Raw genomic sequence first — 24,206 nt, forward strand, 5'->3', positions numbered from 1 at the left:
TGTCTGTTGGTACTGGAATGGTCTGAAAATGAACGATTGACAGTAGAGGAAACTGGTGCAGGTCTGTAACTCATTGTTTTGTGTCCATCTACTGTTACCTAGTTCTTGGTCTCTAAAATATACTTAAAATGCTGTAGATAGCCTGATATTGTTAGTTTTAAAGGGTGTGTAATGCCACTGGAAAAAAAGAGCATCAGTTCTGTCTTTACACCAGGCAACAAAGTGTAAAGAAACCAATACATCTCACCAGTAATGACAGACAATCATCCTACATGCCTTTCCCTCCTGCTCCCTCCTTCATTGTTTTTAGTTCATCTGGGATGTCAGCTTTTACTGGACTTTTGTGACTGGTGATATTTCATTACCCACATCCAATTAACTCTGACCTTTTTCTCTCTTTCAGAACTCGATGAATCTTCCTCCAGACAAAGCGCGCCTGTTGCGGCAGTATGACAATGAGAAGAAGTGGGAACTCATCTGTGATCAGGTGGGCATTAGTCACTCTACTTGTCTATGAATGATGTAGTGCTATATACGACACACTTAATGCACTGTGGCTGCATAATTACCAGTTTCACATTATTGAAATGAATTAAACTTAGGTACATGGTTGTATTTCTGTAAAGTTAGTGAGTTATTTGTCTCAGGACCTAATCAATCAGCCCTCTTTACAGTTTGATAAGCTAAACAAGGTGGCGCTGCATGTGCTGCCTCACCTATCTACTGAATATCTAATCCTGGAGAACGTCTGTCCTACTGCATGTCGTGTCTGTAGCACTCATACTACATTGCCCTGCCTTTATCCTGTAAGCCTTTCCTGGTCTTTACACGCTGCCCTGACTTCCCTGGTCAAGTGGGTTAAGTGGCGCAGCAGGGCGCACACATCAGCTACCCAGTTAGAAAACTCAGTCTGTTATTGGTGTCAGCGCTGCACATAGGAAGTAACAGAGGCTGCAAGTTGTGCAGTGAGCTGTGGTCTGAGTACTCCACTCAACCCGCAACCTCCGTGCCACAGAGTTTTTCTGCCTCTCTGAGCAGAGGAGAAAAACGGAGACCAGATCAAGACCACCACCCATTCAAACTGTATTGATGGCCACTGACCCTGAAGGGAACAGTGCCAGAAAGTGCTCACCAGGCTGCTGAGCAGCAGTCAGAGATCCCCTTTCAGTTTTGGTGTGGACTCCATGTTCATCTGTCAGACCTGAGGTGAAAATAGCTGGTTTCCTTTTTATTATCAGTGAACCAGTTTCCAAAGGCATTGCCCTGTTATTCTGATGACAGCATCTTTGTTTCTTGATACGATCTCAGTCACTGAAAGAGAACAAAATACAAATACCCTAAAAGTTTTTTAACTATATACCATCATGAATCCTTTGCTGGTTGACTAAGTACCAGAAAGTTGATGTTTATGGTGTAAGACAGTGCAGTTGGGCATCAAAAAATATTGCTAAACTAGTCCTCTAATTTCTTTATCCCTCTCTTGTTTTCCCAAGCAGCCCATACCCATGACAGCACAGGCTGCTCTGGGAGCCGAGTATTTTCTGTGTCATAGCTACAGTGAATCTCTTTAATGTAACCATGGCTACCGTGATGGAGGGAGGCAGAGAAGCAGAGCTGACAGGTACATCCCCTTTGAAAAACAGGCCCTGCAAACACCACCGGAAGTTGAAATATTAAACAGTTTTCTGGCAATAATGAGGATTTATAAAATATAGAAGATGCTCTTGATGTCAACACAACGTTTAAACCAGAGTACAAAGAAAGAAACGATGAACTCATCACGATCGAATCTTGAGAATTTTTTTCCAGCCTGGGGGTTTTCCCAACCACAAAGTGTTTTTACACATAGATAGATCATTATGCATACTTGAAAGCACCCTAAACATGCCTACTTTAATATGAACTGATTTCCAGTCAAGAGTCTCATTTCGTCAGGTGCTTAAGGGGAAGCGAACTTCACCTCGAAGATTTAATCCAAAACACTCCCAGACAAACGCTATAGCTCCCATAGAACATGTTCGAACCTGTGCATCTTCTCCATAATATATTCTCGTGCTTCATGTGCTTACTGCCCTTCATTCCGCACATTTCTTTGCCTACAACTGATTTATTATTTTGCTGATGATTCTTTCATGGTTAAAGGCTCAAAGCTTGAGCCGCCTGTCTGCCTTTTGCTGTCAGCTGTGTCCATGAGAGACAACGCTCTTCCTGACGCCACTGTTGTCTTTCCTGTTTTTGTCAGACGCTCTCTGGCAGTGATAAATGTGATGTAATACAGCACAGCTCAGAAATTTGATCTGATATCAGCACCTGCACACAGAGGGCGACACAATGGTGGGAACGCCAACATAAGATGTGATCCAAACACAATAGCCTTGTATCAAATGCTACCTTTACAAAGCTGATATGAACTTATTTTGTTTACACCATCAGAAATGGGTTGTATCCGTTCTTTGGTGTTTCAAGCTGTAGTTTGTGTCGATGAATTCTATTTTATTGTATTTCTTCCCTTGTGTATAGTACACCAAGGGAACAAAATGACACCTTACAAATCAATGCACCCTCTTTTACCTGGAAAAATCCCTTTCACTCTTATCAGCTGATGGCTAATGTCGTATTTTGTGCAAGACAATATTTTTTTTGTGTCAGCAGAGGTAGTTTTTGTTTCAGGTTAAGTGATGTACCTCCACTACAAAAGGCTGCAGAAAAGGGTATATGTTGAAAATATATATTTCCTCAGAAAACCATAGAATTACTGCCTGGTGCTGTATGTGGATTTACAGCTCTCCTTGAGCTGAGTAATGATTGTGGGACTTCTTACTGAACTTAATGTCTTTAAAGGAAACACAGATTCGGACAGATTCTTATCGATGTTCATCTGAGATCCTTGCATACTTTGGCATGCATTTAAAATCAAACATGGATGATGTTAAACAGAGGAAGAAGTCTTAAGGTGAATGTAGGTTTTCTAAAGGTCACTTAGTCGGTTGTCGTAGCCAGTTGCTTAAGTCAGGATATTTCTTGACTGTATTTGCACGCAGTATATAAAGAATACATTTCCTCAATTACATGCTCTTCAGTCTCATCCTCTCTGATGCGATGTAGTGTGTGGTAAAGCACAAGACTGAGCCTCTCATGTTGCTGTGGTGTGGCGCTCAGCCTGATCCAAATACTGTTTCCCGCTCAACACACTGATCCAAATCCAGCACTAATCTTGTGTATTTATATTTAGAGCACAACGGTGAGAGATTTGACCTAAAACCTGTTCCTGGTGAACCTGCACGCACACAGCCACACGTTTGGTCACCACTCCAGGCACCTTATGCTTCATAGCACATTAAAACTATAATATCAATTAACAGCAAGCTTGTTTATGACCAGAGGTTTAATGACCTTAACAGTTACAGTCTCCCTGCTCAGTGTTATCAGACTGTGACCAGGTATTGAATGTTTTTGTGATAGAAGAATGGATATCTGATGATGTTGTCATGTACCAAACCCCCTCTCCAACAAAGAAAACATTTTCAATGACAGCACAGTCCACACAGGAGCTAGTACTGTTTTCCAGTCTACAGTCTACAAGAAAAACTGGTCTTTATAGTCCCGGGACATTACGCCCAATGTCCCTGCAAACAAAGCACAGGTGACGTCATACAATGTCCACTACAGCAGGATCTGAGTGAAAGAATTGTGTTCTTTCCATCTCTTAAAGTAGAACATAATCTTTGGTTCCCATCAATTGAAGGAGGACTCATGATGACTCAAAGCCTGTTCAGTTTTAATCTGGTGGCTTTAGTGTCAACAACAGTTTACCAGATAATGGAGATGCGTTCAGACTTGTGAGGGTGTAATTATTCTTTAAAGGTTATGTGTGGTTAGATTGAATGAACAAAATAACATAAAAAAAAACTACAGAACTGCCTGACATGAAAGCTAAAATTCACAATATTACTGTGAATATAACTTCTGTCCTTGTCACTACAAAAGTCTGAACTTCCTCTTTCTGTGTCTCATCTTGTTTTCCTCCCCATATGCTCATCTCACTCTTTTTTTTTTTCTTTTTTTGATAGGAGCGATTCCAAGTGAAGAACCCGCCTCACACGTACCTCCAAAAACTGAGGAGTTATCTAGACCCAGCAGTCACAAGGAAGGTGAGTGCCCTTGCTAGCGTGCTATCCTGTTCCACTGCTGCAGCTTTTCCTTCCCCTCTGACCCTCTATCTCTTGTCCAGGATATCCCTACAGCTGAGGAAAGATTGCACACTGAGCTTGTGGAGCAGACAGCTTGGGAACTTTAGTAACAAAACAATCAATGGTGTGGCTTGAAGAGAAAGGAGACAGTTGTTTATCTGGAATGCCCAGACTTGAGAAACGTATGCCCAACTGAAATGTCATTAAGCAAGACATCGAATCCTTCGCAATCCCTTGTGGTGCTGCTGTGTGACTGACAGCATACCTCTCTGTGAGGAAGAGCAATGGAAAAAAAACACAATAAGAGTTACTTGAAGGCAGAGGAGAGAATACTAGAGTTGAAGACAGTCACAGAGAGGGATCTAGTTTGCTAAGTGCTGCTCTGGCATTGCTTTGCAGCATGGCAGGAGATATCAGACGTGTCTCAGCTTAATGATAAAAATGGTTTTATGTCATCCAAGCAGCCGGCTCTGGCCGCTTCCCTGGCTGCTTGGAAAGGAGTAGAAGGGAGTAAGAGGAGGGGCTCCGTGAAGCAAAGTGTCAGCCAGCTCCCAGGCTTTGCCAAAACGAAGCCTTTTTGGCTGAGTGAGAGAGCTGCGGGGGGGAGTGGGGGGAGACCGGCCTCTGTGATAAACAAATTAACCAATAGGCTCTGCCAGAAAAACAACAAATCGCTGAATAATTCAATTCGCGCCGACCAGAGTTACATTTTTACATCACAATCATCCAGCTCGAGCAGCAGGGACAGAGCGATTCTGACAAGTGGCAGAAAGGGAAATATGGTGGCTCACATAGAAAAATGGGTAGACACATAAACCCTTTCAAATTGCAGCACATACACACACGTCATGAATTCCATTTCTCCTGTTTGTTTGACAAAATGTGCAAAAATTTGCCGTGCAGTACACCCTGTGTGTCGTAAGTGGCAGCAGCGCAAATGCAAACTTGACCAAACCAATCCAAACAGTGACGGTTCAAATTCATGAACATTAGATAAAATAGTGCTAAATAACATATAGTTTAAATAATTTCGACTGTGCACATTCGGAAGATGACGAGCAGAGTCGACAAAGGGCAATTTGAGTTCATCTGATAGGCCTGTGGGGGGGGGTATCAGATGATAAGGATGCGTTCTGATGCCTAATGTAACGCCTGAGAGATTGCACACACACACACAGGAGATCTGATAAAAGCAGGAAGCAGAGGAAAGTGACGCAGGTTAAAGCAGAAAGAACTGTAAAGGTTGAAGCGTGTCAGCTTGTGCTGGGACAGCGATAGTCTCAAGGTTAGAGAGGCAGGCTTTTTGACAGCTGTTCTGAATGACTGTGAAAATCTAGATGGAATAAATGTTCTTCTTCCCTGCTTCTACAGCTACAGCTGAAATCACTTTTGAACGATGGGAGATGGTCAGTAGCTGTCAGTACGTACAACATGACCCTTTTGCAAATTTCTTGTCCCAATAAGAGACTTATTGTGGGTATACATAAAATCATATGGGCATATAAATGTGTGTTTCTGAGATTAAGAGTGTTGGAAGTGATAAATGGAAGGATCATTCATAATTTACCATGCACTTAAATCACTTTTTTGTGTTGGTCATGTCTGGCTGTTTGAATATGAAGCTACAGCAGACCGTAGTAGCCTTAGCATCAAAGCGGGCTAAAACTAGCTCTGCCTAAAGGTTACAAAATCCTCCTCGCACCAGTTAACATGTTAACAGACTTATGGTTAACAAAGTTTTGTGAGCTTAAGAGGTGCTAGCAGGTGGATTTATTTCACCTCCTGTCAGGCTAGAATGGTTCCTCATGTTTTCCATCCTAAGCTAAGATAAGCTAAAGTAAGCTAACTATCTCCTGACTGTTACCACTTTCATGTCTGTATGCTTTATATGAAACAACAATCTTCTCAGCTAACCCGCCCATAAGCATATTTTCCAAAACATTAAACAATTCCTTGAAGGTGATGGTGACCATATTTAAAGCTCACTGGGTGTAAACACAACACGGTCATGGACTGAAGGGCCTCAGACAGACTAAACAACATGTTTTTGTTTGCTTGAGTTGATCGAAGTCACATCATTCCTCGCTCTTATTTGACTTAACTCACATAGTTGTTTGATTTATATTAAACCACTTTAGATGGGACAGAACCGCCCTTTGTTTATTTGCCACCTTGGTTTTAATGTTTAGTATCAGATTTTCTAGAGTCAGCTTGCCTTGGATTGCTGCGTCTGCCTGTTCCTTGCCTGGATCAAAAACTTGCAGCAGGCAAGGAAACAAGGGTTGCATGAGAGAGTAAAGTGAGAAGGGCAAGGGAGAGGGAAGGAGGAAGACTGAATAATGGAGAGAGAGGTTAGAGGGGGAGAAAGAGATGGACAGAGAACGAGAGTGAGACAAAAAAGAAGTACAAGAGCGCACAGAGGAAAAGAGAGTTATGGGCTTCTTTCTACATTCCTGCTCCATCCCCCTTTTCTTCGAACTCAAAACAATTGCCACTTTGTGCCGCTGTGAGAGAGCTGGAGGTCATTGCCTCTGCTTTCCATAGGCAGGCTCCGGTGCATTCCTCTGGGCAGCTCCCAGCCAATAGGCAGCCAAGGAGGAAGAGCTCCAGTCCAACTAGTCCCCAAGAATGTATCAGCCATTGATTTGTTTCCAGGATGACCCCTCCTGAGCTCACACTCCCCAAAATCTCTTTTTTCCCCACCTCCACACTCATAGTGCTGTCTCCCTGCTCTCACTTTCCCCTTTCACAGCTCCCTCCCTGTCTCCTCCTCTTCTCCTCCTCTCCCCTCATGCCGTCTTCACCCCCCCCCCCCACTGTCGGCTCCTCTCTCTTCCTGCTCTCTCTGTGTTGCAGCTGGTAGTACTTAAAGTGTGGAGTGTAGGGCGTTTGGTGGGAGAAGAAGGAGGAGGAGATGGAGGGGGGATGCCTCTGGGAGCCTGCGCAGTACCCCTAAATATGCTCTGCTTTCCACACAAACTGAGAAAGGGCTCCTCCCTAATAAAAACACTGTTTCTCATCTCCTCATGTGCCAAACACACACCGCCCAAGCCCAAAGACACAGACTAGAGTGAGAGACCCTAGCTGTGGGAACAGCTCTCTTCCTGGTGGATGTTAATAATAGGTTAACACAGGGCTGAGCTCTGTTTCCTCCCTGATACAAACACATCATGGAAAGTGACCAGGCCCTCCAACCCTGGGTGGATCCTTGGACCTCTTCTCTTCTCTTCTCTTCTCTTCTTTTCTGCTCTATTAAATGTCAGAAAATGGTGAAAATGCTGGAAACTGGAAGTTTGGAATTTTTGGCATTTCTGCTTAATCTGTTTTTAAAATAGTTGGGCATTTGGTTAATCTGATAATTGATAGCTGTCTAACCATTAAGCTCTCACGATTATTTAAAATTAAGTTATTTTTGATTTTAATATAAAGTGACACTGGCCCTGTGACCAGTCCAGGGTGTACACCGCCTCTCGCCCAAAGTCAGCTGGGATTGGTTCCAGCTTCCCTGCGACCTTTAAGGATAAGTGTTGTAGACAGTGGATGGATGGATTAAGAGGCACTTCTTCATAAATACACTAATATTATAGGAAACAATGAATTATTAGGTTTTGTGTTATTGTGATATGATCCCATAACTAGAAAAAAACCCATAACGAAAGTCACAGGGCCTCTGGTTCATGGTTGTCCAAAATTTTTTACTGGGTAGATGGCAGTGAATTTATTTGTTTGTTTGGTCTAGAAAATTGTTTCAAATATCTTTTTCTATAAAAAACCAATTTGTGGTCATTTTCAAGTACTAAGTTTTTTCTTTTTTGACAAACTGTAATATTATGAACTACACAAGGACAGTCACGTATTAAAAGTGTAATATTTACTTCTCCTCTCTGCTGCAACACGTTCACTCCCTCTCATCAGGGATTTCCCCCTCCTGTTTGATCACCCCTGGTCATTCACTTTGCTTGTTTTGTTGCTGCCGTTGTGTAACAGCCTGAAGGGGCTTTTGTTTTTGCTTTTGCAGATCACCTCCTGTCAGAGGATGAAATCAAAGAGGAACCCGCTCACGTTCTCTGTTCTGTTGTTCTCGGTTTCATTCACTGGCAGCTCATACCTTCATGCACGTCGCTCACACGCTTGTCTGTTGTAGCTGTCGCCACAGTAACAGGACCGAGAATGTGTGTGTGTGTGTGTGTGTGCGCACGTGTGTGTTTGTGAGGCTGAGAAAGTTTGAGAGGTAACCAATGAGGTTACTTGATTTTATCACGTTGCTACCAGGAGGGATTACTGTTATATAATGGACCAACGTGAGCAAACAAGATAACGGGAACTATTCCATATTCACAGTTTCCAGCTTGTCAGCTCGCTTCTCTTTTAGCCTGTTGAATGGTTACTGGCAAGTAAAAGGCCCACTTACAAATCTTATGAGAACAACCCAATCCCAACTTAGATTTTTTTATTTTGTAATCAATCCATGATTTTCCTGCTTTCACATTTAAATGTCACTGCGGTTGCCTCTATGTCTGTTTGTCTGACCTTTCTGTCAGAAAAAGTTTTCTCCAGCCAAAACATCCCTGCGCTACCACTTGATGATTTACAGTTCTGGCGGTATGATTAAATATTAACTCCTCCCCTTCTTTCCTTCCTCAGAAATTCAGACGGAGGGTTCAGGAGTCCACCCAAGTCCTGAGAGAACTGGAAATTTCGTTACGGACCAATCACATAGGGTGAGTCACTGCGGGATTGTATGAAGCTTGTGTAGTGTTGAATGTCCCGGACCTGGTTATATTAGATTCAGGGGGAAAAGTCTGACATTCCAGACACCCGGAGACGCAGACGTTGACACTAACCACTACTACCATCCCCCATTCATCTCGGGTGCTCAGGCCTAATATTACACAGAACGCGGTGTGGCGATGGAGAAAAGATGAATCCATTGATTGATTGGGGCGGCTGACACATGAACTGCCCCTGGAAGGAAAACACATTTTTCATGCAGTAGTTGCGCTGCAGAACTTGATACATCAGTGTTTTCAGTCTGCCATCCTAAAGAGGCATTATAGTAGATGTTACCAAAGAGATCAGGATTTCACAACAGATAAAAAAACCCCAGAGTATTCATGTGTAATTCCAGGTATCCCAGAGTAACACGCCTCAACCTGCTGCAGCTGTTATTGATTTAGTGTTGTGCAGTCGTCCTCAAGGAAAGATCAATATCTCAGTGAGCGTCACACAATGTCTCAGTGTTTTGTCTTGCTCTAAATCACAGCGTCTGTCTTGGTAAAGACCCTGATAGTCAAAGAATGTGCTAAATTACTCTGCATCATTAATTCGGCCTAATGCATTCTGGGATCTGTAGGATCCTGGGGCCTCGTTTATCAATGTAGCTTTTAAACAAATAAGCATACAGCACAGGGACATTTTATGGTTTGATGGTCAAATAAAGAATTGCAGTTCACAGAAGATACGTTGCACAAGTCCAAGTGAAGTTTAAATCGTATATAATCAATTTGTTTTTAATTTTGCTCGTAATGTTGCACTTCTTAACCGTGTCAGCGTTATAGAAATAAACCTGGCTCAGTTAAATCAATTAAAATGAATGCTATCAAGACTTAACAGGCATTTAATTTATACATCAAAGTCTGTTTACAGGCCTAAGGGAGTATGGCTGCATGTGTGAAAAAAGTTATTTTGTGGCTACAGAGGGAGGTGTCTGAAATCTGATAAATTACAAAGTAGCAAGTGAAAACATGGTCTGAACACAATGCTGTGCTCATGGATGGTTCATCATCAATGAAGCCCCAGGAATAAGGGAATAAGGGTGAATCTTACAGCTGGGGGACATGTTGAAGGTAAGCGGTCACAGGAGACGGGGAGACCCTGTCGAGGACAGGAAGAGGCAGCCATGAGAGCATCCACTGGCCACAGACTGTTGTGATAGCAAAGATGCCGAGATATACTGGTTACACAACCATGACAGGATCTCAAATACTCACTCACATTCTCTAAACCACATCTGTTAATCCCCCTGTTATTCTCTTTTTCCTCCCTCCCACACACATTATTTAAATTCAGTTTGTCTGTTTCAGCGTCCCTCACACAGATCACCTCTCTCACACTGTCTCTCACACTCCTACACACCGATCAGATTCTGCTCTTCAAACCAAAATAAACTCAAACTTCAGCCAGGGATGATGTTTGCCTGGTAAATCAGTTGAGGCATTGTTTACACAGATTAACTCTTTTTATAGACCCTATGTTGGTAAACTAGATTATATAAATAATCCACCTAATCTAGATTAGACAATGAAGCATTACCATAATGGCAGACGGGAGGAGAGACTGAGGCAGTATGTGGTGGGAGCAAGATGTCACCCGTTCAGACAGTGAATGATCACTGCTTCTTTTCAGAGGTGAAACCTTATCATGTAGGCTGTGTATAATAGGCAGATTGTCCCTGAACGAGCACTGCTGATGCTGACCCCGGCTCCCCGTCTGCCTGCTCCTCACATGTTACTCATGTCAACAACATGTGGTGAATGGGAGGATTGTTAGTTAGTGTCCTGTGGTAATGATTGCCATGTGGCCCGACAAGGCCACACCTCCAAGCCCCTTTAAAACAGACAGGCCCCACCAGGCACCGATTTACTGGCCGCTCTCGTTAGTCTTACTCGCTCCCATGTAGTTACACCACAGGAGGGCTAATAAAGAAGCAGCTAGTGGATTTTTAAAGCAGTTTAGCCTTACATTTTCATCAGCACAGTACTGCTCAAAAGCCTGCCTGTGTGTCATTATTTTTATGCCCTGCAAATTTATCTAATCACAGAGCAATCAGGCCTGTCGAAGCAGTTGGGGCTTCATAGGATGCAATTAAGTAAAGATGTTGTGCGATGCGGCTCACTCTGGTTGTAAATATGGAGGGAGAACAGCTCATGCCAAAGGTAGCAGGAGCTTTCCTGTGAAAAGCTCAGCTTTTCTGTGCAGAATAAAAAATGAAAGCACGTGGAGTGCTGAATGGGTGGCCCACTTCAGTGCCCGTAAGGGAGGTGAGAATGGGCTTTTGATCATTCTCGGGGCTTGTCTTTACCAGAGTTCGAAACTGTGTGTGTGTGTGTGTGTGTGTGTGTGTGTGTGTGTGTGTGTGTGTGTGTGTGTGTGTGTGTGTGTGTGTGTGTGTGTGTGTGTGTGTGTGTGTGTGTGTGTGTGTGTGTGTGTGTGTGTGTGTGTGTGTGTGTGTGTGTGTGTGTGGTGGAGAAAATAGGCAGACTCAGTAATGAGTTTCTATGTGTGGATGTCTGTGCTTTTGCAAACACATGCATGTGTGATATGTTTGCTGCTCTGAGCCAGGAAGCTTTGAAGTCTGTCAAACGGGTCAGTACAATTCTTCTTGGCAAAGGGAAGGAGAAATCGAGGGAGAGAGGATGAATAAACTAAAAAAACATCTCAATGCCACGGTCAAAGTCTGCATAGAGTGGTAGAAAACCGAAATTACACATTATATAACAAAATAAGAAATCTCAGAAATATGTTGATGCAAGTGTTTTTTTTATTTTGTTCACATTTTAATGTTGTGATTGTGATGTATGTCAATATTAGACATGTTAAACATTGATACTTGTTGACATGCATAGATGTAATTAATTAAACACATTATGTACAAACAAACTGAAAAAAATTAGCGCTACTCATTAAATATGAAGCATTTAGTGGTGTAGTTTAGACTCTGTTTCTTTCATTGAAGCATGTTAACATTATTTTTTTTACAGGTGTAATTTACTTGTCATGTCTTCAAGCCACTGTTTCACTGTAGTTATCCCACCGTCTAAGAGGGAACTTTTTTTAGATGTGCTTCTTTTAAAGGAGATTTTTAGGGTTTCTGTTGAAACAGATTAAACTCAGGAGCTCCTAGTACTATAAAAGCTTGTTCTCTCGTTCTAACGGCTGATAAAATGTATTTGAAAATATGCATAGATCTCCGTCCAGAAGCTGACCAAGTAATTCTTTTTCAAATGAGTTTGTGTTGTTGAGTTGAACTTGTTTCCGTCTCTCTTCAGGTGGGTGAGAGAATTCTTAAATGAAGATAACAAAGGCCTGGACGTGCTGGTGGAGTATCTTTCTTTTGCACAGTATGCCGTCACGTAAGTCACTAACGGCTCTTTCTCTCCATATCTCTATAGTCTATATGCAGAACTGACAACCAACACAATGCTGCTATTCTGCACAGCCGCTGATGCATCTCCTCACAGTACCACCACAACCACTGCTGCTGCCCGGTTGTCAGAAACACTGAGTCACTCAACACACATGCTGACACATCGGCACTGTGTATTATCGTACAACAACCATAGGCTTCTATTCATAGACTGACGGTGTGATTATTAGTCACTCACAAGGTCCCTTGTTCAGGGCCAAAGAGCCACGCAGTTAAATTTTTAATTCCCTGTCCCACTTCACCATATGTTATTATGGTCTGTCCACATTATGAATGGTTAGCCGTAAAAGTGTGTTTACCCTCAGTACCACTGCAGCGGCGTTTAAAAGTCATGGAAAGGACCAGTCTAAAAACTGAAATAGATCATAACAGGTATGCTGTAACTACCAGTTCTTTCCGAGGTTCCTGCCAAGTACAACAAAACATGAGACCTTTTGCTTACTTATCATGTCTGAACCAAAAAACCTGACATTTTAGATGTGAGACTGGAGTGGAGCACATTTTCACCTCTGCCAGCACTCATTAATACTAGTGCCTGACCAGTATATTAGACACAGTAAATGGGATATTGAGTAACCTCATAACAGATATATGTTTCTAGACAGAAGTGTATGATTTGTGGCTCACAAACTGATGAAGTTTGTTTGGTTTAACCTTGGTGGTTGTGGCCAGTGGTGCTTGGTCGTTGATGGTGAGGGTACTTTGATGACTGTAAAGGAAAGGCTCATTTTAGCCGCAGTAACATGTGGCTGATGTTATCAAATATTTTACTGTCACTGTCATGTTTCAAACGGTTATTTTCAACTGTAAAATGTTCTGCCTCAGACACACCAAATCACTAAACAAATTTTATTTGAAAAGATCCTTAATTTGTGGTAAACAAAACAGATGATGGTTGATATATTGTTATAATTTTTTAGTATAATACCAACTTAATGCTTACTGGGCTGGTTTCTTTCTTTCTTTCTATGCCTTGTTTTTTTGTGGTGCGATAGGTTTGATGGAGACTGTGTGGAGAACAACCCAGAGGCTGGGATGGACAAGTCCAAGCCCTGGAGCCGATCTATAGAAGACCTGCATGGTGGAAGCACCCTGCCGTCTCCCATCACTGGGAACGGCATCACGCGTGCTACGCGACATTCCACGTTACGGTACAATACACACACTTATTGATGGCTAAAAAGATTCACCATTAACCATGTGTGTTTGTAACTTTTTACAGCTAACTTTCCCGTAGTTATATACTGTTAAGCTGGAGCAATGTGGGTGTATTGTGATTATTTTGATAAGTCACACATTTCATGTGATGCTGCAGCCGCCACTGGTAGTCATGAGGTCAGTAAGACTTTAAATAGCTTAAGACACATTTTTTCTGCAGCAGGAGGCAAATACCATTTGTCTGAGTATTTTGGATTGTCAAAGTCTGATTTTAAGCGTGATTATGACACATGATTGACAGCAATTGTTCACGTGATAGACGATACAGCAGAGGGAAAGATATCTGTTATGGAGCAGGTCGTTTTTGTTTTGTTTTTATGAACATCAAACGAACCATTTAACTCCAAATCCAGAGGAATTTACTACAGTTAATTCATAGGCCCATGCTAATATATGCTCTGAAGCACAAATCCTATTCAGTTGTGCATTATTTCTCTAATCCTCCCTGTCATTTCATTGATGTTTTAACACAGCATTCGCCCTTAGTTTTCTGGCTTAGTACTTGTAATAATATTTGTTAAATAATTAAATATGGCATAAAAAATTGGAATTGGTCATAGACAATCATAAGTAATGAAAATTGTGCCTTGTTTCTAAACCATACCTATAAGTTGTAGTTTATCAGGAAATCAATGCAAAATGTAATTGGAAACCTTGTACGAGAATGTCCTGGGTTTGTCTACAAAATGTTGAAGTTCCTGGACTATAATTTGCTGCAGTTTCTTCTGTGAGTTAAATGTTGTGATGTCCAGCAATCACCAGACAAACGGGGCTTGTTTCATCATTATCAGCACATGCTCAATCTGTGAGCTACTGTCCCCTATTTCATTGGTACAAATATAATATCGATTTCAGCCCATAGCTAAGTTTGTACCCCTACATCACTTATCACCTATGCATCTGCTGCCGCCACATGCACCCTTGTGCCATCACTCTCGAGCATGTACAGTGTGTGTGTAACAGGTCAGAGTGTCTTCAGCGAGGCTGACTGTCTCTTCTGTTCTGTCCTGGTGTTCCTCCATAGTCATCTGCTCTTCTGTCTGCCATTCCTCGACAGCAGGCAGGTCTCGGGTTCACTTTGGCGGCTTACAGTGAGCTCCCTGCTGCTTGAACCCCGCATCCCTGCTCCCTCCCAAGACACACACACACACACACACACACACACACACACACACACACACACACACACACGCACTCACATACAGAATCCCCCTGCCTCATTGTACGTTATACCTCCCTGCTAGCGCTGCCCAGTTTATTTGTCCCGCTGTCTGTGTCGGGGATGTGAATTATTTGTACTGCCAGCCTCCCCTCCTGCGCTTGAGACTGAATTCTCCTTTCCTCGGAGCAAATGGGTTTTTCTGCACTCATTGTTCTTGCCTCTGTGCCTGTGTGCTGCTTGTGTGGCTCCCTAAATGCCATTCTGTGCAGAAGCTAGCCTAGTTTCCACAAAAGCCTTGTGAAAGCGGAGGATTTTACTAGAATACAGCCACCAAGGATAGATTGGTAGTCTCCAAAAATCTTCTGTATTTTGGATGCATTATCTGTTTTCCTGTTTAATAAGAGATGTTGCTTTTGTTCTGCTCTACTGTTGATTGTGATTTTATAAATCTCAGTGTCCATTATACAGAATCATTGTTCCTTATTGCTTTTAGATTAGCTTTAAAGTATAGATAGTGCAATGATTACTGTTCATTAACTGCCAATAACTGGGTATCAACATAAAATTTGTATGCGTTTTCTTCAAACTGCCATCTTGAAGGACATCGAGCACACTGAACTGTCCAAAGTGCTCCCAAATTAGACGGTATGTCTGAGAAGAGCTATGCGTAGCTGTGTTAGCTCTATATTGTATAGCCTGTAGTTGTCGTAGTCTAGTGTAGTAGCCTGTAGTGGTTCATGTTGTTCTGTGGTGTTATGGAGAACGTGCTCTGTGTATTACGATCGTACTGCTTTGAGAAAATGGGCAGAAATTTTTAATGTTCCTGTTTTGTAACCCGGACGTATAAAATCCTGGACACCTCAGATCTTTCTCCTGCTTGATGAGAATAAATCAGTCCACACCACCTCTGACACCTCGTTGCCTTGGAATCATATTCAAGTTGTCAAATCAAGCTTCAGTCATCATTATTATGTTATTTCCAAATAGAGGACAATTCTGTTTGTGTCTCACTTAAAGAGAGTTGTCCATGCCCTCATACTTATCAGTTTTTAAAAACAATAATTAGAGAAATGGGGGAAACTTTTCCACTTCTATCCTTTGTTCTTTTGAAATATGTTAAAGAAAGTTTGGTTGAGTGCTTTCAGACAAGTCAAAGCAGGTAAAGGTGTTACATTTTGCTGGTGCTTTGTAGTGACTTATCATTACCTTGGTTTGAGATAAAGAAATGTTGTTACTCATTTCCTCCTTATTGTGCCATGCCTCAGTTTAGGTGTTGATTAATCGGGCGAGGAAAGGCCCTGGATGAACTCCTTAAAGGTTATTTTTGCTACTCTGTGAAGCGGGTGCTGCTGTTTCGTCAGTTGACTGCATTTATGTCAGCGAACTTGTTTTGCACCCGACTGGCACCACATCCTGCTTAACACGTCGTGTAGAATCCTCAGAAAAACAAAGACACACAAACTCGCGCAGTAAATGTCAGACTTGTGTGAGCACCAATGCGACATTTTTCGAGGCGGTTAACAGTTTTCCAGCTTGTTTCAATGTGAACTCTAATTTAAGAATATTTCCCAACTATCTTTGTCCTGAAACTGTCGTCTCTTCCTTGAAAGCTTTTTCAGACAAACAAACACACATACACAGACCATGTTGTGACTCACAGAGGAGTCATGCCTTCAGGCAAGGGAGCTGACACGAATCAGCGAATCTATCAGTAGCCCGAAGACACATTTTTCTCCTGAACGCTGATCATTGAGCCTCGTGACAAAAGTCTGAAAATAAACCCGTTTTGCTCTATCTGGCTCTGCATATTATTCAGCATTCCTCCTTTTATTGTGAGAGCTGCACCAGGAGAAAAGCCCTAGTTTCTGTCCACATAAAGCTGCACAATCACCACGCTGCATGCAAATGACTGGCTCCTATTGTGTCAGCTGAAAGTGATATCTTTGTGACGAACATTAAATTAAAACAATTAAAAGAGGGCATATTGTGGCCCCTGGTGAGGCTGTAGATTGTTTGGCCTTTGTGTGTGTTAATGTAAGGTGGTGTGGCAGTTTAATAGCCTCCTCATGTGAAGGAGGTCGTGCGCGATGGAGGCTCATTCACAGACAGCATCTGTTTTCTTATTTATTCAGGCCTCATGCACTCTTGTTTGTGTTCAGATGCTAATGGACTCAACACTTCTTTTGAGTAAAACAGCCCCTGTTTGCCATTATCACTGAATTGTTTCTGTCGTTTTGATCATTTGTTTTAGTTGCAACACACTGCCGAGCCGAAGAACTCTGAAAAACTCCAGACTGGTCTGCAAGAAAGACGATGTCCATGTCTGCATCATGTGCCTGCGTGCTATCATGAACTACCAGGTCAGTCCCCTGCGCTCCCCGGGGGACATCCGCACAGACTGCACGTCCCTCTGGACTAAAAGCACACTTATCTAACTGAAGCCTGATTCAATTTGTCCCACTGTTACCTCTCCATCTTTTATGTATTATGTAGAGGAATTGACATCTTGCGTATTCAGTGGCTTCTCTTCTTTTTTTAATAACCTTATTCATCACTGTCTCTCTCCCTCTCGTTTGTTGTTCATCTTTCAGTATGGCTTCAACATGGTCATGTCGCACCCACACGCTGTGAATGAAATTGCACTAAGTCTCAACAATAAAAACCCAAGGTAAGTGTAAAAAGTTACACGTGAATTAAGATATGCAAATTGCTACTAAAGAATGACCCATGGGATAAAAGAGTCAATAAGAAATGTTTTGCATTTGGAGCTTAACAGAGAGAAATTTACCAACAAAGACCCAAATCCATAATGGAACATTCAGAGTCCAACATGAGCCTCAGTGCACCTGCACAGTCTGATCCAGAGTGAGTGTCTTTGTAGCTCTGGGGCACATTCATCCCGACAGACTGGTCAGAGCACCGCTGGCACACTCCACTGCACTGGCAGCTGCTTACAGAGACGGCCGGCAGAAGGACTCACTTCTGTGTACTTGCGTGTGTGTGTGTGGTGTGTTTTCACTTCACGCCCCGAGGCTCAAGGATTTCCTCAAAAGTGGATGTGAAACCACTTCGCATCACCTGTCACATATCGTCTCATCCAGCCAGAGAAAGCCTGCATGAATGAGCTGCAGACTGGACGCACAGGATGTCGCTGTGTGATCCAACACACACACACACACACACACACACACAGACAGACAGACAGACACAGACACGGAATAGGCCTGAAGTATTCATTTTTTATACCTGCCTCTTAATCCAGCGGATAAGATGAAAATGTGGAACTCTTTCATTTTTTCCTTTCAAGTTGTAACATTAGAAAACTTTTTTCATTGAGTTATATAAGGCAGACCTCATGTCCTTGATGTGTCAGCATAAAAAAATCAATTTTTATAAAGTTTTAGATTAATATTCATAAAAATGTCTAAACTTAAAAAGACATTAATTGTAATAAACACTGTAATTACTATGTAGATCCATTCTACACAGAGGTTTCGGCATTGGCAGGATCTTAACTTACACAGTTTTCCGCTTTGTTCGCTCCGTGTTTAACTACAGGTTTACTGCAGCACTGGACCCTGTCATTTACTAACCGTTCCTGCCTTTATTTCTCCCTGTTTCACAGAACTAAAGCTCTTGTCTTGGAGCTTCTGGCGGCAGTTTGTCTCGTGAGAGGAGGCCATGAAATTATTCTCTCCGCATTCGACAACTTTAAGGAGGTACATGCTACACCGAGAGGCGAAGTGGGGTCTGAGGAGACGAATATGTCATTACATTTCGACTGTGTAATTTCAAACAGTGACTCAGCCCTGGAGGAATGCTACTCCGACAGATCTGATTCCTCATTCCTTCACAGGGATGGCATCTAGGAATGAGCTCTTTGTCCACAGATTACCGACAGCACTTTAGCTGCACAACACAGGAGGACCCACTTGACATCCAGAGAAAACAGCTACGCGTGTGTTAACTGGATTTGGCAGACAGATCAAAGCTCAGAATAACAGAGAGAAAGATACAACAGGCAGCCTTGCCTGACCCTTGACTGTCTGGATGAGGTATTCTGGCTGCTGAGGAAAAGAGTGGGAGGTTTATGATGGAGTGGGCGCTAACAGCAGCCCCATTTTGTAGCATACGGCCCGTAAAAGATGGGCCGACTGCAGTTAATGCAATATTTACACCCCTGAATGAAATATTGAGTGTTGCTCTCTGTGGCATTAGTGGGAGAATAAGGCTTTGAGAGAACGCAGCTCGTCTAATGAGATGAAGGTTAGTTTCAAGATAATGTAGGCAGCAGGAAGCATTTGAGGACTCACCCACATGTCTGTATCCTTTTTGCAGTTTTGGAAAGGCAGATTTTGGTTGTTTATTTTTGCCTTTAGTTAAAAAGTGACACTCAAATGCAGTGCCATTAGTTCTAGTTTGCTCAGTGACTTTGATGTCCTGTGTTTGACGAAGGGGCTGCAGGCTGAGAGTCGAAACATTATTAAGAGGTTTTTGGATACGCACCCGTCCTCTTTCTTCCTCCCTTCCTTCTCAGTTCTTTATCATGCTCCATCTCCTTCATTGCCCTCCAGATGAACTGTCTGAACTGCATAGCGTCTCTCTCTTCCTGTTTTCATCTCTCTGTCTCCCAAAATTCTAGTTCAAGTAGGATTTACTGCCAGGACGAAAAAACTATGGTATATGTGGTAAAAGTTGTACACATGTAATATTGAACACCGATGCACTGTGTCCATACTGCTCTCTTCCTTTGAGGTTCTGGCCAGCTGTGACACATTTAGCAGCTAATCACTTACTTTTCATGTAAACCAAATATTGTTGATAACCTTTAGTTATTTAGTACATTTTATGGTTTGGGCTTAATTACCCTGGAAGGCCATTCATCACTAATGTAACTGTGTATAGGCAGCACAGAAATTTAAGCTGAAATCAGGAGTGTTTTTGTGTTTGGCAGCGCATTTCATGGTTTACGTGAATTATGAGGGTTCTGTGGTTTCATTTATGCAAATCAGTGACTGCATAATTTGCTTTGTGTGTCTCTCTACACCAACACCAATGAATACAGTAAGTGACGGGACTGCTTCTTTGCAGGTGTGTATGGAGTTGCAGAGGTTTGAGAAGCTAATGGAGTATTTCAAGAATGAGGACAACAACATTGACTTCATGGTACACACACACGCACACACACACACACACACACACACAACACTACTAATGAGTTATTGATCGGACTGCAATCCCTTGAAAATCCTACATCACCAGGCAAACTACAGACGGCTCATGTAGCTTTTTGAGCTAAAGAAGCTCTGAGTTGCTTTCAAGCACTAAGAGGCAGCAATTAGGACTAACTGTAATCACTGTGTTAGGCAGGTGCAGAGCTGCAGAGGTCCAGATGTGATGAAATATAGCATGAATTATAGTTTTCAGCTGGATGGAACAATAGATATTCAGAGGCACATCTTTACGTATCTGCATATTTGTCCAAACTCAAAAATAACTCTAAGAAATCAATTTTGCTTTTATTTTGACTACAAACACTCAGTTTTTGCATGAGCTCTCCAATTTCTCTCATCCCAGCACAAACTACAGATATGTAGTGCAGTAAATCACAGCAGGGAACCCTTGCCAAGTCTGTCATATCCAAGTCTGTCTGAGAAGTGCAAATTAGCCTGGCAGATAAGACACGATGAACAAAGTGCCAACTTAGACATGATTTTATCCAGTGTGTGGATCCAAAGTGGATCTAAACGTCTTAATTCATGTGTGGCAAATAACTGCATGTGAGCGAAAACCAGCAGATGCTGTGTTTGAATAGGCCTTCAATAGCCTTTCAATCGGACTTCTGTCACAAGTCCTCTCACAGTGCTGCGGTCGGCCGTCATCTGACAGCGACACTAAAGCGAACAGACCGCCATGTCGCACTGAGACAACAGAGCCTCTTACCGGAAGTTCATTAAGCCAGTGTCGGTGTGAGGAGAAATGTGGGTGTGTGCATTAGACACTGTGAGGAGATCCCCCTTGATCTGTTTATTCAGGCTTCCACAAGGCAGCCGATGGAGTTAAACTGAACTGATTTTGTTTTTCAAATCCCTTTTATCTGCCAGATAAGCTACTCCACCAGCCAAGCAAGCACAATAATGAGGATATATACACACAATTTCCAGTGGAAGCCATATTAAAAGAATGGATGTGATAATGAACATAAAGCCATTTTGTAAATGTACAAAAACCCCAAATCTGTTGTAAATTTGTCTGTTAACACATTTGTACCTTGCATTGTTAGCAGTTTGTTTGGATCTCATGGCCATGTCATTTCTTTTTACAAATTACACAATAGAGTACATTATATATATATATATATAAACATCCAGAACTGTTAATATCTCATCAAATCCTCATTCAATAACTGTATTTTTAATTTATTCCTGTCTTTATTCCCTAGGTGGCCTGCATGCAGTTTATCAACATAGTCGTGCACTCAGTGGAGGACATGAACTTCAGAGTTCACCTACAGTACGACTTCACCAAGCTGTGTCTGGACGACTACTTAGACGTGAGTTGAGACATAATGGTGCAGGAAAAATGGACGTACAAACCAAACGCTCTTAAAATTCAGCTCGGTCTAGAGCAAAGGTTGTCATTACAGCACCCCTGAGACAGCAACCACAGAAAGTCAGTCAATACGGGTTTTTCCATTACTTCAGAAAAAAATTAGTCAGTTCTGTAAATCCTTGTCCTGCCTCGCTGAATAGGTGAGATCAACGCTGGCCTCGGACTATGAGACGTAGAAATAAATATCTCCCCCCACTCATTACCCAACTGCCTTGTTCTTATGATCACGATAATCTCTTTTTTGTGTGCATGATTTCCAGAAACTGAAGCATACAGAGAGCGACAAGCTGCAGGTTCAGATCCAGGCCTACTTGGATAATGTGTTTGACGTGGGAGCCCTTCTGGAGGATGCGGAGACCAAAAACGCTGCCCTGGAGCGCGTGGAGGAGCTGGAGGAGAATATGTCACATGTGAGAACCTTCGAGTGCTAATGTTAACTCTCTATAAAGTCCACAAAACTGACACCTCAGTTTCATTGCTCTGCTCCTGTGAAAGGCTACTATTAATGTCCAGCATGTCACAATGTTGATGGCACAGCGAATTGATGGGGTGCATGGCAGTCTGTTTGAAGCTTGTCACTTGCTTGTCATCACTCAGTGCCCTCTCAGGGTGGGATTTACTATGATCTCATGCCTTCCTTTAACTCCCAGCCACCACTAAAAGACTGTGAGGGCTCATTGTATATGACCACACAGGTTTTGTAAAGTTCACAACATAAGTCCTCACAATCTGTTTTAATCCATAAAAATAAACATTTTAGATTTGTTCTAGATCTCTTTGTTGACATATTGAGTTGCATGTCGTCATCCAATGACTTCACGCCATCGTGTGACCTTATCGCTATTACAGATGACAGAGAAGCTGCAGGACATGGAGAACGAGGCCATGTCAAAGATCGTGGAGCTGGAGAAGCAGCTGATGCAAAGGAACAAGGAGCTTGAAGCCATCAGGGTGAGACTCACACTCTGAACATTCATACTCGTAGTACCTGCTAAATACAAACAGAAGATTCCCTCAACTGTTAAAATTAACTCAGGCCTTGGTGGTATAAGAATGTACTCATGCATTCACATAAGAATCAAAGCATTTGATGGAAAAAAGAAGGATATTCACATCACCATGTTTACAGCAGTATCATAAAGTAGTCTGTATACAGTATAAATTATCCATGAAACCCATTTTTGGAATAGTGTATCATTTGTCTGTTCCTGTTCTTAAAGTCAGCAGAACATTAGATCATTTTTCTGCTGCTAAACTTTGCTAATCTCCAAGATTTCTCTTAAATTTCTAACAAATCTTAATTACATCTGTCTGTCCCTCTCCAACACAGGAAGTCTATAAAGACACCAGCTCGCAGGTACACACACTGCGGCAGACACTGAAGGAGAAGGACGAGGCCATCCAGCGACAGAGTAAGCTGGAGAAGAAGATCCACGAGCTGGAGAAACAAGGCACCATCAAGATTCACAAGAAAGGCGACGGAGACATCTCCATCCTGCCCTCAGCACTCCCCGGAGTGGAGGGCTTGTCGGGTTCCGTGATGGGAGGAAACGGTGCAGCCGTCAGTCCAAACCACGTGGGAGTCGTAGCGGGCACACCCGCTCCACCACCGCCACCTCCTCCACCCCCTCCTCTGCCAGTGAACGGCACACGTAGGTTTAATACTTCCTGATCTGTTGTAGTTTAGCATGAAGTAGTTAATTCAAACAATTCAAAACTGAATCTTTGTTACAATAACTCTTCAACTGCTAAATGATGTACACATATGGAGCTCGGTACACGAGGTTTGCCACCTCCTCTATTTTTGTTTACCCCTCTCTCTCTTTTCTCTCTCCCAGTGCCAAACGGACCATCATCGGTCATTCCTGCAGCAGCAGCAGCTCCCCCACCTCCACCGCCTCCCCCTCCGCCTCCTCCACCTCCCCCAGGGCCACCCTCAGAGATCTCAGCACCTCTGCCTCCTCCGCCTCCTCCTTTAGCCCCACCGCTTCCCGGCTGTGGGACGCCCACTGTCATCATGAACTCCGGGTTAGCAGGTAAGGTCATCTAAAGACAAAAAATACATGCATTGATGCATTTTATGAGTAATGTGATACTTGATTAAAAATGATCTTGTGACGGGAATAGCAGTTTATTTATGTTTAATAATAATGTGCAGGGTTTTTGACCTCCTCTACTACTGTATAGATATTAAAATGGTTCTTTTTCTACATAAATTAAGACATTAGGGTATCAATTTCCACAGCAAATGCATCGTTAAGAGCTGCAACATCAGATAATAATGCTGCCAGTTGCTCCTGCTACAGCTTTGCTTGCTTTGTCAGAGCTATAAGCTATTCAGCTACTTTCCTCCACTGCAGTCTTTTAATGGTAATGTCACCTTAACACTTACTGCAGCTACTCCACAGTAAACGATTAGTGAAGGCACAGGTTTAGGTCAACAGGTGCTGCTGGAAGGCTTTTACTGTGAAGCAGCAGCATGTGCGTGATATACAGTGTTGAGTGTAGCCATTTGCCACTGATTGGCTAGTTAGTTGATAAAGTCAGTCTAAATCTGTATTTTTATGGTTTTCAAAGGTTTATTGATTGGTGGACCAACAGTATTGTGTTAAATGTCAATTGGATAGATGAATTATTATTATAATCTAATGTTACCCATCAAATTTATTGTGATTATGAGTGTTGATATGTAACAAGGCCAGACCCTCTTGTTACTCTCTGAATCAGACTATTGTGTAACCAGACCTGTGTTGTACTGTATTTAGATGTGGGTTCATATTCCTGTCTATGTATGCATGTGCAAGCTTACAGAGTGAAG

The 24,206-nt window shown here is 42.5% G+C and overlaps 1 protein-coding gene across 3 annotated transcripts in view; it reads left to right on the forward strand.

The window, feature by feature from the left end:
• Nucleotides 1-24,206, forward strand: part of fmnl2a (formin-like 2a) — a 49,416-nt gene that overhangs the window by 15,166 nt on the left and 10,044 nt on the right. For all 3 annotated transcript variants that reach the window (XM_070838191.1, XM_070838192.1, XM_070838193.1), the window contains exons 2-15: nucleotides 404-487; nucleotides 4,071-4,151; nucleotides 8,835-8,911; nucleotides 12,239-12,322; nucleotides 13,392-13,547; nucleotides 17,028-17,136; nucleotides 17,368-17,444; nucleotides 18,402-18,495; nucleotides 19,868-19,942; nucleotides 21,219-21,329; nucleotides 21,649-21,798; nucleotides 22,238-22,339; nucleotides 22,719-23,040; nucleotides 23,227-23,424. In XM_070838191.1, coding sequence (XP_070694292.1) covers nucleotides 404-487; nucleotides 4,071-4,151; nucleotides 8,835-8,911; nucleotides 12,239-12,322; nucleotides 13,392-13,547; nucleotides 17,028-17,136; nucleotides 17,368-17,444; nucleotides 18,402-18,495; nucleotides 19,868-19,942; nucleotides 21,219-21,329; nucleotides 21,649-21,798; nucleotides 22,238-22,339; nucleotides 22,719-23,040; nucleotides 23,227-23,424 — 1,720 coding nt within the window. The remainder of the gene's footprint in view (nucleotides 1-403; nucleotides 488-4,070; nucleotides 4,152-8,834; nucleotides 8,912-12,238; nucleotides 12,323-13,391; nucleotides 13,548-17,027; nucleotides 17,137-17,367; nucleotides 17,445-18,401; nucleotides 18,496-19,867; nucleotides 19,943-21,218; nucleotides 21,330-21,648; nucleotides 21,799-22,237; nucleotides 22,340-22,718; nucleotides 23,041-23,226; nucleotides 23,425-24,206) is intronic.

Source organism: Pempheris klunzingeri, chromosome 10, assembly GCF_042242105.1.
Source record: "Pempheris klunzingeri isolate RE-2024b chromosome 10, fPemKlu1.hap1, whole genome shotgun sequence".
Taxonomy (NCBI): domain Eukaryota; kingdom Metazoa; phylum Chordata; class Actinopteri; order Acropomatiformes; family Pempheridae; genus Pempheris; species Pempheris klunzingeri.